The sequence below is a fragment of the Notolabrus celidotus genome, chromosome 20, assembly GCF_009762535.1.
Source record: "Notolabrus celidotus isolate fNotCel1 chromosome 20, fNotCel1.pri, whole genome shotgun sequence".
Lineage (NCBI taxonomy): Eukaryota > Metazoa > Chordata > Actinopteri > Labriformes > Labridae > Notolabrus > Notolabrus celidotus.
In genome coordinates this window covers 28,608,013-28,622,470 of record NC_048291.1, presented here as the reverse complement: position 1 = coordinate 28,622,470, position 14,458 = coordinate 28,608,013, and the positions used below count along the sequence as shown (strand labels likewise).

The 14,458-nt window shown below is 45.6% G+C and overlaps 1 protein-coding gene across 1 annotated transcript in view; it reads left to right on the top strand.

Moving 5' to 3' along the window:
• The window catches only part of grin2aa (glutamate receptor, ionotropic, N-methyl D-aspartate 2A, a), a 60,898-nt gene extending 47,083 nt beyond the window's left edge, over positions 1 to 13,815 (top strand). Inside the window, exons 10-11 of the mRNA XM_034710543.1 lie at positions 4,532 to 4,770; positions 7,706 to 13,815. Coding sequence (XP_034566434.1) covers positions 4,532 to 4,770; positions 7,706 to 9,670 — 2,204 coding nt within the window. The 3' untranslated portion in view covers positions 9,671 to 13,815. The remainder of the gene's footprint in view (positions 1 to 4,531; positions 4,771 to 7,705) is intronic.
• Positions 13,816 to 14,458: the final 643 nt, after the last annotated feature.

The following is a 14,458-nucleotide window of genomic DNA, read 5'->3' as shown; positions in this document are numbered from 1 at the left end:
GACGAGCGGGGAGAGAGAACAACAAGGAGAGAGTGCATGTCAGGTAGAGAAGCAGAGAGACGGGCAGTGAGGGAAGGGGCCGGCCCGTGATAGATGACGGCGGCGAGGTGTCCTGGCAGATGCTACTTGATCAGGCAGACACGATGTGGGCGGAGAGCATAAGGCTTTTCACGGACGGAGAGAAGATGTGGTCAGGGGGGAGTGGAGAACAAATGGACAAATACAGAGACGGATCAAGAGGTAATCTCTGGTGATGAAGAATGAGGCAGTGTGGAAGGAGAGCGCTGCAGTTCCTGGAGCGGCCACTTGGGACTGAGCCTGAAAGCCAAGGGGGGTCCACTGGAGCCCAAACGACAGCAGGATAAGAATCAGGCAAAGAGTTTTCAATCAATCTTTATTTGTAAAGCGCAAAATCACAACAAACTTTATCTCAAGACGCTTTTACAAACAGAGCAGGTCTAGACCACTCTATGTCAAATTATGAACAGAGACCCAACACCAAGACAGGATAAGACTCAGTCTGAGTCCACCTTAATCCACCATGAGCAGAGCACCTTACAGTATTTAGCTAGTTACAGCGGGGAGGACAAACTTCCTTTAACAGGCAGAAACCTCCAGCAGGACCAGACTCATGTTAGACACACATCTGCTGAGACCGTGTTGGGTCTTGAAAGAGGGATAGAGGGGAGTAAGAGAGAGAGGTGATAGTGCTGAGAAGAGTAGTAGAAGCTGTATCAGCTGGAGTCCAGAACGTCCGCAGCAGGAGGACGTCTACAGCAGTTCAGAGGAACCTACGAGACAAGGGAGCTCAGGGACTCCAGAAAGGTCTAAGAAAAGAGAAAAGAGAGGGAGACCAGAAGAAAGAAAAAGAGGAGAATAAATGGGGAAGGAATAACAGAAGGAGAGAATCGGAGAAGAAAAGGAGATATAAAGGATTCAGAAACATGGAAAGTAGAAAGAAAGAAAGAAAGAAAGAAAGAAAGAAGGAAGGAAATCAAGAATAGAAAGAAAAAACAAAGGAAAAGGGAATGAAAGAAAGAAAGAAGAACAGAAAAGAAAGAAAAAAGGAAGGACAGCAGGAAAGAAGGAATGAAAAAGAGAAAGAGAGAAAGAAAGAAGGAAGGAAGAAGGAATGAAAGGAAAAAGGAAAGATGAGTAAAAGAAAGAAAGAAAGAAAGGATGAATAACAGACCCCAAAAAAGGAATCTACAGCAGAGATCCAGAGGAACCTACGAGACAAGGGAGCTCAGGGACTCCAGAAAGGTCTATGGTTAGTAACTTTAATGGGACAGGAAGAGTTAAAGTGAGAGACAGGCAGAGAGAGGAGAGAGAGGGAAAGACAGGATCCCAGTGTGTCAGTCTAAGCCTATAGCAGCATAACTAAGACCTGGTCCAAGCCTGATCCAGCTCTAACTATAAGCTTTATCGAAAAGGAAAGTTTGAAGCCTACTCTTAAAAGTAGAGAGGGTGTCTGCCTCCCGGACCCTGACTGGTAGATGATTCCAAAGGAGAGGGGCCTGATAACTGAAGGCTCTACCTCCCATACTACTTGGCCTGCATGTTGGGAGTTATTCATCCTTATAGCGCACTACAGCTGTTCCCCAGTTGGCTAGACTATGGCAGCAACTAGCTTAGCCAAAAGTAGGAAGAAGCCAGCATTTCCAATATGGTATCAGCCATCTTTGGACGTCATAACCCTTCATGAGGAACCACCGCCTCTGAGACTACGCCCATGTTTTATAAAGTTTATAAGACAAACAAAACTTTATTTTTATTCAGTTGCATTTAGGAATAGTGTGAGAATCACCAGATTTGTGCCCCTGCAGTTGTTTTGAGATATTTTCTGGCAGATCGGTCCTGGTGAAATATATCTGGCCTGTTGAAGCAGCAATTGGAAATTTATACATTTTGACAGTGCAGCAAGGTTGTAATCCATCAGACCGAAGTATCATCCAGTCAGGGTCAGGAACTACTTGTGCTTTACCATTCACGACAGAGTCCTATTTCAAAGTGCAGATAAGCACTCAGCAGAGTGCTATCATCAAGTGGCCGTCCTGAAATGGAATAGCTGGAGTGTTTGCGGTTTGATAATAGTGTCATGGAGAACAGCGAGTTCGGAAAAAGTTCTGTCGCCGCGCTCAGACGTCTGAAAATAAAACGCAGAGGCTCCAAAATAAACCAGTTTTTCTAAAAGCCTTGAAAGTGTGGATAAAACTTGTAGATACTTGTGTTCCTGTGTTCCGACTGACTGCTCACCAGACGATTGCTTGAGCCGTCTGACTGCAGAAAAGAGAGCAAAATTTGAATTTCAGCAGAGCTTCCCCCCGGAGCTAGAGCAACAGTGCAGGGAGCTCACAGCTCCCCACAAGCTTTCCCCTTCAATGCACTTGATTTAAAAATGAGCCAAAGTGACCTGTTGATATCAGAAGATTTCATTTAACCACACTCTGATTCCAGAACACGCTCCTGAAGCCATATCCAAAACAACACCACTCCTGCAAACATGAGATAAGATGTCTTCTTCTTTATTGTCCAGAAGGATTAATGACATCTAAATGAGTCCTGACCCTTAAGACATCAAGCTGAACAGCACGATGATATTTGTCTTTGCTCAGTAGCAGCCTTAGTTATCCAGCCCTGAGTGACATAGATTGGATTAGCCACGCGCCAAATGTCAGCGACTTACCCTGAGAGGGAGAGGAAGGAGGAGGAGGAGGAGGAGGCCGAGGAGGAAAGGGAACACGGAGTGAGGAATGAGAAAAGATAAGGTCTTTGTTGCTTTCCACCTTTCTTTCATTAACACTAAAGAAACAATCTGTTTGTCCTATCAGGGAACGTGGGGTGACTGGAAGACAAGTGGGCGGTGAGGCCAAACAAAACCAAACTCTTAGAGAAATATACCAGCGTTCAACCTTTACACTTTGATGGAGGTGTTTTTAAAATAAATTCACCCACACACCCCGTCACCCACGAGGAATCAGACTTTGGGATTTAAAAGCAACATAACTTAAAAAACATCACAATGCATACATGCATCTGCTAAAGTATCATGCAGCAACCTCAATAAAAAGCTGATGGAGTCAGTGTGAAAGCACAAAAGTGCAGTTCCTCGAGTGTCCACTTGAGGCTGGCTCCAAAAGCAAAGGAAGCCAATTGGAGCCGATGTTAGAACGGCATTTTTTACAGCAGGATGACCCTAGGTTAGCCGATGATTGGGGACGCTGCAGATTTGACTGCCTGGTTGGTGCAGCTGTTTGCCAAGCGGCTTCAACTCCACCCTTTAGCTGGTTTCTAGCTCGGCCAAAAGTCAGTTGGTGGCAGCATTTCCAAGATGGCGATGGCTGTCTTTGGGCTTCATAACCCGTCTTTAGTAACCAACAGCTGTATTGCTGAGATTTAAATTATAGGTTTGCAGTCGTCGGCAGGAAACCGACCTCTTTGCTGGTTTGTAGCAGTGACCGGGTTAAGTCTGTGAAGGGGGCATTATGGGAAGAGGGGGCAAAACATGGAGAGAGTCCAACATCCTGACTGCCTGGTGGATCAAACTGTCCCTCAGTCTGCTGGTTCTGGCCCGGAGGAATGACAGGGGATGACACTAGGTTAGTCGATGATTTGCGACACTGCAGATTTGACTTCCAAGCAGCTTCATACTCCATCGTTTTTCTAGCTCGGCCAAAAGTCAGCTGGTTGCAGCATTTCCAAGATGGCGATGGCTGTCTTTGAGCTTCATAACCCGTCTTTAGGAACCAGCAGGTGAGGTTGCTGAGATTTGAATTACAGGTTTGCAATTGTTGGCGGGAACCTCTTTGCTGGTTTGTAACTTTGATGGCAGCCTTTGGGCTTCATAACCCCTCTGACGTCACTGAGACTACTTCCATGTTCCATACAAGCTTAAAGTAGTTCTTATTAATTACTCTCTTTGCAGATTACAACACTCTTTACCATCAGTGTCATCACTCATTCAGCAAAGCATACATGCATCTGCTAAAGTATCATGCAGCAACCTCAATAAAAAGCCGATGAAGTCAGTGTGAAAGCAAAAAAGTGCAGTTCCTCAAGTGTCCACTTGAGGCCGGCTCCAAAAGCAAAGGAAACCCAAATGGAGCCAATGTTAGAACGGCATTTTTTACAGCAGGATGACACTAGGTTGGTCGATGATTGGGGACGCTAGTTCCACCCGGTTTCTAGCTTGGCCAAAAGTCAGCTGGTTGCAGCATTTCCAAGATGGCGAGGACTTTCTTTGAGCTTCATAACCCATCTTTAGGAGAATTACAGGTTTGCAATTGTTGGCAGGAACCAGACCTCTTTGCTGGTTTGTAGCTTTGCCATTGCTTGCAGCATTTCCAATATTGTGACTGCCATCTTTGGGCTTCATTACCCCTCTGACGTCACTGAGACTACTTCCACGCTCCATAGAAGCTTAAAGTACTCCTTATTAATAACTCTCTTTGCAGATTACACCACTCTTTACCATCAGTGTCATCACTCATTCAGTATAGAATCTGAGTCTGTCTGTTCCTTTCCTCCTCAGGTGAAATGGAGGAACTGGAGGCCCAGTGGCTGACTGGAATCTGCCACAATGAGAAGAACGAGGTAATGTCAAGTCAGCTGGACGTGGACAACATGGCCGGAGTCTTCTACATGCTGGCCACAGCTATGGGCCTCTCTCTCATCACCTTCGTGTCCGAGCATCTCTTCTACTGGAGGCTCAGATACTGCTTCACCGGGGTCTGCACCGGCACACCGGGTCTCCTCTTCTCCATCAGCAGGGTAAGGACTATGTTTGGCAGAGCTTTAAAGCTCCTCCGGCTTGACACAGAATTCATTTTTAAACACCCTCCTTGGAACAACAGTCCTCTAGTTTGGCAGTAAAGTCAACTCCTAGATACGAGCCATTGAGTGTATGCACGCACATGAGGCTATGTGGCTTTGTGGATATATGAGCCTGGGGTAGTCTGACTGGGTTAACAGTGGTCATGTACAAGGCTATAAGGTGCAATGAGGCACTGTGAACATACTTGGGGCGAACGCTGAATTATTGGGGTCAAAGAGACAGGGCTTAAAGCAGAGTCAGCATGCACACATGTACACGCTCATGCAGGGGAAATGGAGCCACTGCTGAAGTAAGAAACTGCATAAAACAAGAGGAAAGGAGGGGGGCTGCACAATGTAGGATGAGAGGCGAGGATGAGGATGGGGATGGGAGGAGGGATCACGAGGCAGCCCTGAATATCGACAAAAATAGATCCTAATTGCAGCATGTTTTTGGATGAAATCAAGGCAAACCCCCGCTAAATCAATCTATTCCCTCTCATTCTGTTAAAAGGTCAGCGTTCTCCCTTGTTGTGTGTGAGAACAGAAGACATGGACTTGCATGCCTAAAAGCACTGCAGTGTCTCTGCACTGTTTGGGAAGGCAGAGTGTGGCTCTGTTTTCAAAGTTAACAGAAGGGGGTGGTGTGGAGAGGAAAGTTTTTGGGACGATGAAGTGAGGTTCTTGAAAAAGATGTTACTTCAAAGCTCGTTCTCAGGAGTGATTCGGGGCATACGACGCTCTAATTTGTGCTAATCAGCTCCACGAAGTGCTGAAACAAATACACTTTGAATTCTGATTTAAAGGATGTGTGTGAACTGAGGGACGGACATGGTTAGTAAAGGACTTCAACCTTAAATGAGAGCTCTTTGATTAGGCGACAGCTGTTAGTCCAAATATAGTACTCCCCTCATTCATTTGTGTATCATGCAGTCAGTATCAATGAATCATTAGTGTGTTCTACATTTCTACAGTTAATGTAAGATACCAGAAGATGAGGCTGATTTCCTATCAGGCTTCAGAAACTGTCGGGTGGTGCAAGACGTCATCAGACCTTAAATCAATCACAAAGACCCAACATCAAGACCGGATCAGATCCATCATCTTAATCCACCATGAGCAGAGCACTTTGCAGCATTTAGCAAGTTACAGTGGCAAGGACAAACTTCCTTTAACAGGCAGAAACCTCCAGCAGGACCAGACTCATGTTAGACACACATCTGCTGAGACTGTGTTGGAGAGAGGGATAGAGGGAGATGAAGAGAGAGAGAGAGATGATAGTGGGGAGACGGATAGTAGTAGTTGTAGCAGCTGGAGTCTGGACCACGTCCACAGCAGCAGAGATCCAGAGGAACCTACGAGACAAGGGAGCTCAGGGACTCCAGAAAGGTCTAAGAAAAGAGAGAAGAGAGGGAGACCAGAAGAAAGAAAAAGAGGAGAAGAAATGGTGAAGGAAAGGATAGAAGGAAAGGATGGGATGAGAAAAGGAGACATAGAGGATGGAGAAACATGGAGAGAAAGAAAGAAAGGATGAAGGAAAGAAAGAAAAAAAGGAAAGATGAATGAAAGAAAGAAGGAATGAAAGGAAAAAGGAGTGAAAGAAAGAAAGAAAGAAAGAAAGAAAGAAAGAAAGAAAGAAAGAAAGAAAGAAAGAAAGAAAGAAAGAAAGAAAGAATAACAGACCCCAAAAAAAGGAATCTACCGCAGAGATCCAGAGGAACCTACGGGACAAGGGAGCTCAGGGACTCCAGAAAGGTCTATGGTTAGTAACTTTAATGGGACAGGAAGAGTTAAAGTGAGAGACAGGGTATGAATGAATGAAAGAAAGAAGGAAGGAATGAAAGAAAAAAGGAAATGAAAGAAAGGAATGAAAGAAGGAAAGAAAGAAAGAAAGAAAGAAAGAAAGAAAGAAAGAAAGAAAGAAAGAAAGAAAGAACAATGGAATGAAAGGAAAAGGGAAAGAAAGAAAGAAAGAAGGAATGAATGAAATAAAGTAAGAAGGAATAAAAAGAAAAAAGAGAAAGAAGTAAAGAAATCAAGAAAGAAAAGAAAGAAGGTCAGAAAGTAAGAAGGACGGAATGAAAGGAAAGAAAGAACAACATAGCAGAAATAAGAAAAGAAGACAGAAAGAAGGAAAGAAGAAAAGAAAGGATGAATAACAGACTCAAAAAAGGAATCTACCGCAGAGATCCAGAGGAACCTACGAGACAAGGGAGCTCAGGGACTCCAGAAAGGTCTATGGTTAGTAACTTTAATGGGACAGGAAGAGTTAAAGTGAGAGACAGGCAGAGAGAGGAGAGAGAGGGAAAGACAGGATCCCAGTGTGTCAGTCTAAGCCTATAGCAGCAGAACTTAGAGCTGGTCCAATCCTACTCTTAAAAGTAGAGAGGGTGTCTGCCTCCCGGACCCTGACCCTCCCTGGAGGCCTTCACAGATTTCCCCAGTTTATCCCACACTGTGAGTTTGAGTTAATTTGAGGCATTTCCTCTGGAAACAGAGGAGAGAGCATCATGCAACGCCTACGAAAGGATGTAAGAAACTAAAATACATTACTCACAGTGACATAGGGCACCATGAGTAATGTGCTGGAGTGTACCAACCTTTAATTAATCCCACATGGTTGTTGAGGATGATCATATCTCAAGCAAAAGAACTTCAAATCTTCACTGAGGGGAGCGGTTAGACAGTAAAAACAAAGAAAGAGTCTCATTTACCCCTCTTCACTTTGATTAAAGACCGCTTTTGTTCAGCTGTCTGTGATTTGCTGAGTCACCACCACTTGAAAACATTTCAGTCTCACAAACAGAACACAAGAACGTTTGATCAAAAGTAGATCAGTAATCAAAACTCTACTTTTCTCTCTCCCTTTCCCCTCCTCTTTCTCTCCATGCAGGGAATCTGGAGTTGCATCCATGGCGTCCATATTGACATGAAGAAAAAGACAGATCTAGACTTCAGCCCTCAGGACAAAATGCTTAAGCTCATTAAGTCAGCCAAACAGATGACTAACATGTCCAACTTGAGTGGCTCCCACATGAACTCCCCCAAACGAGAGTTCATGCACTCAGCTGGGCCGATGATCATGGACATGATGGCGGAGAAGGGCAACTTCATCTACGCCGACAACCGAAGCTATGCTCCCAAAGACATGATCTACGGGGACACCGGGGACTTGCAGTCGTACCTCGCCAGCCGCCACAAAGACCACCTTAACAACTACATCTTCCAGGGGGGCCAGCATCCTCTGACCCTGAACGACGCCAACCCCAACACAGTGGAGGTGGCGGTGAGCGCCGACTCGGTCCAGACCAACGCCAAGCCGCAGCGGACCCTGTGGAAGAAGTCAGTGGATACTCTGCGTTCGGTTCCACCCGGACCCCCTCCGATGCCCGACATGCTGATGCCGGACCCGCGAATGTCCATGAAGACCCAGCGCTACCTCCCTGAGGATGCGGCCCACTCTGACATCTCCGACTGCTCCAGTAGGGCGGCCTCTTACAAGGACCCAGAAAACAACAAGCACCTGAAGCCCAAGGACAACTTAAAAAAAAGATCGGTGACGTCGAAATACCCCAGGGATTGCAGTGAGGTGGAACTGTCCTACTTAAAGACTAAGCAGGTCATCGTACCCAACCAAACCGGGAGAGGAGGAGGAGAGAAAATCTACACCATCGACTCAGACCGAGAGCTGAGTCTGCACTCAGACCCCGTCCACTACCGAGAGAGTCGCGGCCTCGCTGCCGACGATTTGGATTACCCCGAGATCTACTCGGACCACAGCGACAACTACAGGAAGTGCGAGCAGCCCATCATTCACCTGAACTCCTCGCCTTTGCACCACACCGACTCGGATCTTCTTCCAGACACATCTTACTCTAAACACTACAGCCTGAAGGAGAAAAACCTCTCCCCACACGAATCCATTGATCGCTACAAACAGACACACTGCCGGTCCTGCTTGTCCAAAGTGCCCACTAGCTACCCGCCAACAGGGCCGTACACCCCTGCCGCTGCACCCGTTGCACCCGCTGCGCCCGCTTCCACGCGCTCACCATATAACCGCTGTGAAGCATGCCTCCACACAGCCAACCTGTACGACATCAGCGAGGACCAGCTTCTCTCGGACTCCTTGGTCAGCCCCAGCATGCACCACCAACAGCAGCAGCAGACGGACGAAATGTTCGGTCTGTACTGGCCGCAGACGGATGGGCCTCACGTGCAAAAGAGAAACCGCTTGAGGCTGAGCCGTCAGCATTCCTTTGACAACATCATGCTAGAAAAGCCCAAGGACGTGGACCTGGGCCGACCGGCGCGCAGCGTCAGCCTCAAGGAGAAGGATCGCTTCCTGGACTCCACATCTGACTCCCACTATGCGAACCTCTTTGGCATGCGTCCCTACTCCGGCAGACTGTTTGGCACTGGGTCCAAATCAATGATGTTTAACCATAATCTAGAGGAGAGCAAAAGGAGCAAGTCCCTGTACCCAGCCCATGGCTCGGATAACCCTTTCCTCAGCCACTCGCTGAGGGATGACTCCAGCAGTAGACTGGTTCATGGGCGTAGCTCCACTGATATTTACAAACAGCTGGCTGTGGCCTCGCCTGTATCGGTTCTGGGAGCTGCCCCCGTCAAAACGCGTAATGATGCGAACAATCTCCGCTCCTCTGTTAAATCCACCACTTCATACTGCTCAAGGGATGGGCGGATAGCCAATGACATGTACAATAAAGAGCATGTGATGCCTTACTCAGCCAATAAGACTAGTGCATACCCAGCCCCACGCGGCGTCCTAAACTCAGCCCAGTTCAGCAATAGACGGGTGTATAAAAAAATCCCCAGCCTGGAGTCGGATGTTTAGTTGATATAAGAAGTATTATGTTCTCTCCTCTTTACTCCTCTCTGGGTTTGTATTATAATTTATCAACTATGTTATCCACCAACGGATGCCATAGCCACACTGCGTTTTTCTTCTTCTCTTTGACATTGTAATTTAAAAGAACTCGTGCCAATGGGTCTGACGGTACTACTAGTATTACTCTCTTTGCAGATGATATCATCATTTTTGTCTATTCTCTGCCATGTACCAGTGAGTTGGCTGCAAGGCTGGCACTCTGCCACAAGGTATCCTGGTGTAAATTGAAGGGGAATCATTAAGCCCCCCTGTGTGAGGTAGGAAATGGAGTGATCCCCTTAGTGGGAAAAGAAGACGGACGGTGACGGAGGACTTCTGCAGGTGTTGTTGGAAAAGGGCTTTGGATTTGTGACGAGTGGTTGGTGGGATAGATTATGAGAAGGGAACCAGAGGGAGAGAGAGAGGAGATAACCTCTCTCTCAACCCCTCTTCTTTCTTTCCTTTTTCCTGTCCACCTCCACTGTCAAGATTTTTGGCTCGCCGGGTTACAAGAGGAGGCCTGACAGGGAGACCAGATGGGCACGTTTGATGTCCCAGCCAGACATGGAGGTATCCCAGGAAAGGCAGAGGCGTCACAGTGAGCTAGTCCAACGGTCTGCTGCTTGTTACTGTAACAAATATGGCCACTGAGGTACAGAGGCATCCTGGCAGTTTGAGAGGAGAGAGAGAGGGAAGGGATTATTGACTAAACGGCACAGAGGGGAGCCTCCAGTAGTTGTTGATAGAGAGGTATCGGTGGGCGTCTTTGGAATCTGGTCTCTGGTGGTAAGTCCGGGCGTTGTGTTGTGATAAGTGATAAGTGATAAAGAAGCTGAGAGTCATGTAGGTGCTATTAATGAATAATGTTTACAGACTGACAGATATTAAAAAGACAGACTGACAAAACGACTGAAAGAACAGGAAAGACAAGCAGGTAAACCTGAGGCAGTTGAAGGGCATTTCATTTGTGGCGCTGCACATAGAAAAATAATAGCAAAGTATTGCTTTTTTATTCTATTTAACTATAAGATTTATTAGGGATTCTGGCATCCGGATCCCCCTACGTAGGATTTTAGTGTTTGCTTATTTGGTAGCACAGTAGCCATTAGTTTTAAAAACCTCTCTCCCACATTTGCTTTTGAAAAAGCATAGCTTTCTGAAAAATACCATGAGGAGTAGTGGATTCTTTTGCATGTGTTGATTTTCTTTCAGTCTCGGAGAAGACAAAAATACACACAGATACACTCACATATTTTACATGTTTTTTGAAAAAGGGGACCGTGTCTCCTCGGATATGGATATTTGTACAATCGAAAAAACCTTTACCCTTTGACCTTTGTGCTTAGTAAACCGGCGTCACGCTACGGCTCTTGCTGCAAAAAGAGCGGGGAAAAGCGGTGGAACGGAAGAGAGCAAAGAGGAGATAAACAAGGGGAGATAAAGGATGAAATGACAACTGTGTCCAGCACATCATCGGATGCGGGGATGGGCTGGGCACTGATGTTTTTTGTCTTTTGACCTCCCTGTCATTGAAAAACAGGGTATTAGCTATAAACAACCACTGACAATTCCTTCCTTCCGTCCTCTTCCCTTCCTCGATCAACATGACACATCACTAGAGTGTTGGATAACTGTAGAGCTACTCTTTATTTTCTCCAGTTTTTTTGTACAATTGAACTCTGAGTGGTTGGTTGGTACAGGACTAGCGGTGCTACACAAGTATCTAACCAGTGCGGTCTCGCTGCGGAATGGGTTCACACTTATTGGTCATCGATTACTGTCGACCCACAATCAACCAGGGCTCTTGAGGATCTGAAGACTACTTGAGACAGATCCCTTGTTTACCTTCATAGAGGGGCGTTTTGGGGGTGGAGGTGTGGGATGGCTTGGACTGGGCAAGGAGGAGAGGGATGGAGCCACGGAGGCTCCGCTGTTATGTGCTCATCAATCATGTATCTGTCTTAGTGTGGAGTAAGTTGTGTGTGTGCATGGCAGAACTTTGGGGTAAGCTTGAAGTCTTTACCAGAACAATTTGCTTCCTAATCTGATTGTTTTTGCATAAGTTTGTTTGTTTGTTTGTTTGTTTTTTTGATAACACTTAGCAGGAAAGACTTGCACATGCACATACTTCCATGTACACTCGTGCCCACAAGAAACACCTTTTTTTGTAGCATTACACTGTACAAAAATGTACAGGAAAAAAGAGAAAATCATGTATCCATCTTTACCTGACTGATTGATTTGCTTGATTGATTGGATTCACAAAGCCAAATTGTATCAAATAAAATACCTCAGGATGATTCTGTGCGTTTTGGGGGAGCTTCAGCTGTGGCGACAGGACACGATGTGGCGCAGATTTTTTCTTTTTTTTGTAGAAAATTTTTAAAAAAAGGGAAAAAAAGACAACCTGATTTATAACGGCTGCAGTGCAGAATCAAAAACTTTTTCTCCTTTTTGATGTTTACCAGTCCCAGGTCTTCCAGTTCGGCTCTTTGCCCGAGCTCATGCAACCCAAGTAAAGAGAGACGAAGAGGAGGAGGAGGAGGAGGAGGAGGAGGAGGAGGAGGAGGGATGGCGTTAGGGAGCTTAGATGGCGTGTGCTCAGTGAGGAGTGTTGTGTGCAGCTACACTTCTTGCCAAAATGGAGGATGCTTATTAAACATCCGAGCCCCTGAAAGCGTCCTCTATGTGGAATACAGGAATCTCTCTCTCTTTCCTTCTCCATGGCTTTTTAAAAGGCAGGCGACTGCATTAGCCACTGTGTTTCAATCGAAGCTCCATCTCCAACAAACCACGGTCATATCGCCCTTTTTTCTACTCTTGGAATACTGCAGTGAACCTCTCCTTCGCTTCCCGATCTGCTCCCCCCCCCCCGCCCCCCCGCCTCGCCCCACCACCCACCACCACCACCCTGATGTTGACTGAAGAGCGACATTTGTCTTTTTTTTGCATCTTATCTGCATATTTATTATTATCATATTTATCTTCACATGCTGCTTGCGTGAGCTGACAAGTGAACAATATGCACATGTAAAAAAAAAAAAAAAAAATATCAAACAGCACCCTCGCATTTTATGAACTCATGATGATTTGTTCTATTTGTTCTACTTTTACAGAACTGTCATGTAAACTGATGCTGTTTTCTGTTGGATCACACACACACACACACACACACAGAAACACATACACACTCAGACACACCCCTGTGATGACAACCCTGCTCTTTTTAATGACAAAAAATGTATTTTAATTACATTTAATGATAATAATGAGGTGATGGCATGCAACCCCAGATGTAACAATTTTAATGTTTTATGTTTCTTTTTTTTGTTAATTCTTTTGTTATGATGTTATGATCACTAATGCGTTGTAACCAGGTGTGAGTATATACATATTTGAGAGAAAAAAACAATTATCTATGTTTAACATGATGAAGATGCTGCTGCTGTTTTGGGGGGAGAAGGCGAGGACCTGACCCCAGTGCAACTTCCTCACTGGCTGGACGGGTCACTATCAGGCCGGGTTCTGCCCAGTGGGGTCGCGGGTCAAGGGGTCAGGAGGTCAGGAGGTCAGGAGGTCAGGAGGTCAGGGCTTGGTTTCAGTAAGGCGGGACATCCTTGCTCTTCCTCCAATGGCAGGTGAGAATTACTGTATCACCAGCTCTGCTTCTCTCTTCCCTCTCCTTCATGTGTAGTCAGGACTTCAACTGTAAAGAAGATAAAAGAAAAAAAGCAACCCTACTTTGAGTCTGCTATCCCTCCAAAGATACGAGACCTCTTTCTTTATGGTTTGCTGTAAGAATAGAGCTTTTTTTTAAACTAATACTTCCTCAAAGACTTTTAAGGAACTATTTTGAATATATTTAGAAACGACACCTGTATACATCGCTTGTAAATTCATACTGGAATACATCATCATGGAGAATTATAAATGATAAAGAGTAAAAACAATATTTTTTGTGTGAATTTCACAGGAGCTCTTCTGTACAGTGGCACTGTTTCTCTCTCTCTCTCTTTTCTTTCTCTCTCTCTCTTTCTATCTCTCTCTCTCTCTCTCTCTCTCTCTCCCTCTCTCTGTAGAGCGACTAGAATAAAACTTCACCATTCACAAGGTTTGCTGTCCTGTCAAAATTTACAACATACACACCAGGCTCTGTGTCTGCCTCACCGTATGAGAGAGTGACCGCTTCTGTCGGTTCATGCTGATGGATTTCTTTTTCACAGGAAATGAGAAAAACGTGCCGGATGATATTCAAGAGACGCCTTTATTTTTGCAGCTGAAGACACCTCACTCTTACCTCTCTGTGTCTGGTCAAGAAACACCATCAGCACACAAAACTTAAATTTAAACCTAACATAATGTCCCAAATATAAAGGTGCATTTTGGTCTTTTAGCCCCTTGAACTACTTCCCCCTGAACTAAAAGGATCCTGGTCCCCCATTGTTGTCTGGCTGAAGTCCCGGGTAGATTGTGTAAATCAGGCCAGTGACGTATGGAGGAAAAAAAAGTAAATGCACTACACCACCAGACCAGTAGAGGGCAGTAACACAAAGAGGAATGCCATTCATCACAGATGACACCATAGAAGCAGACGGACAGGCAGGTATCATTCTGAGCAACACAACAGTTAGCCTGTTAGCATGAAGAGACTCAGCTGGTCTGTTTTAGATGGTGCTATATTTCATCACAGATGGATTCACTGAATCAACACGTGAGAGGAGATAAGCGCGAGTAGCAAAGACGTTTCAACACGGC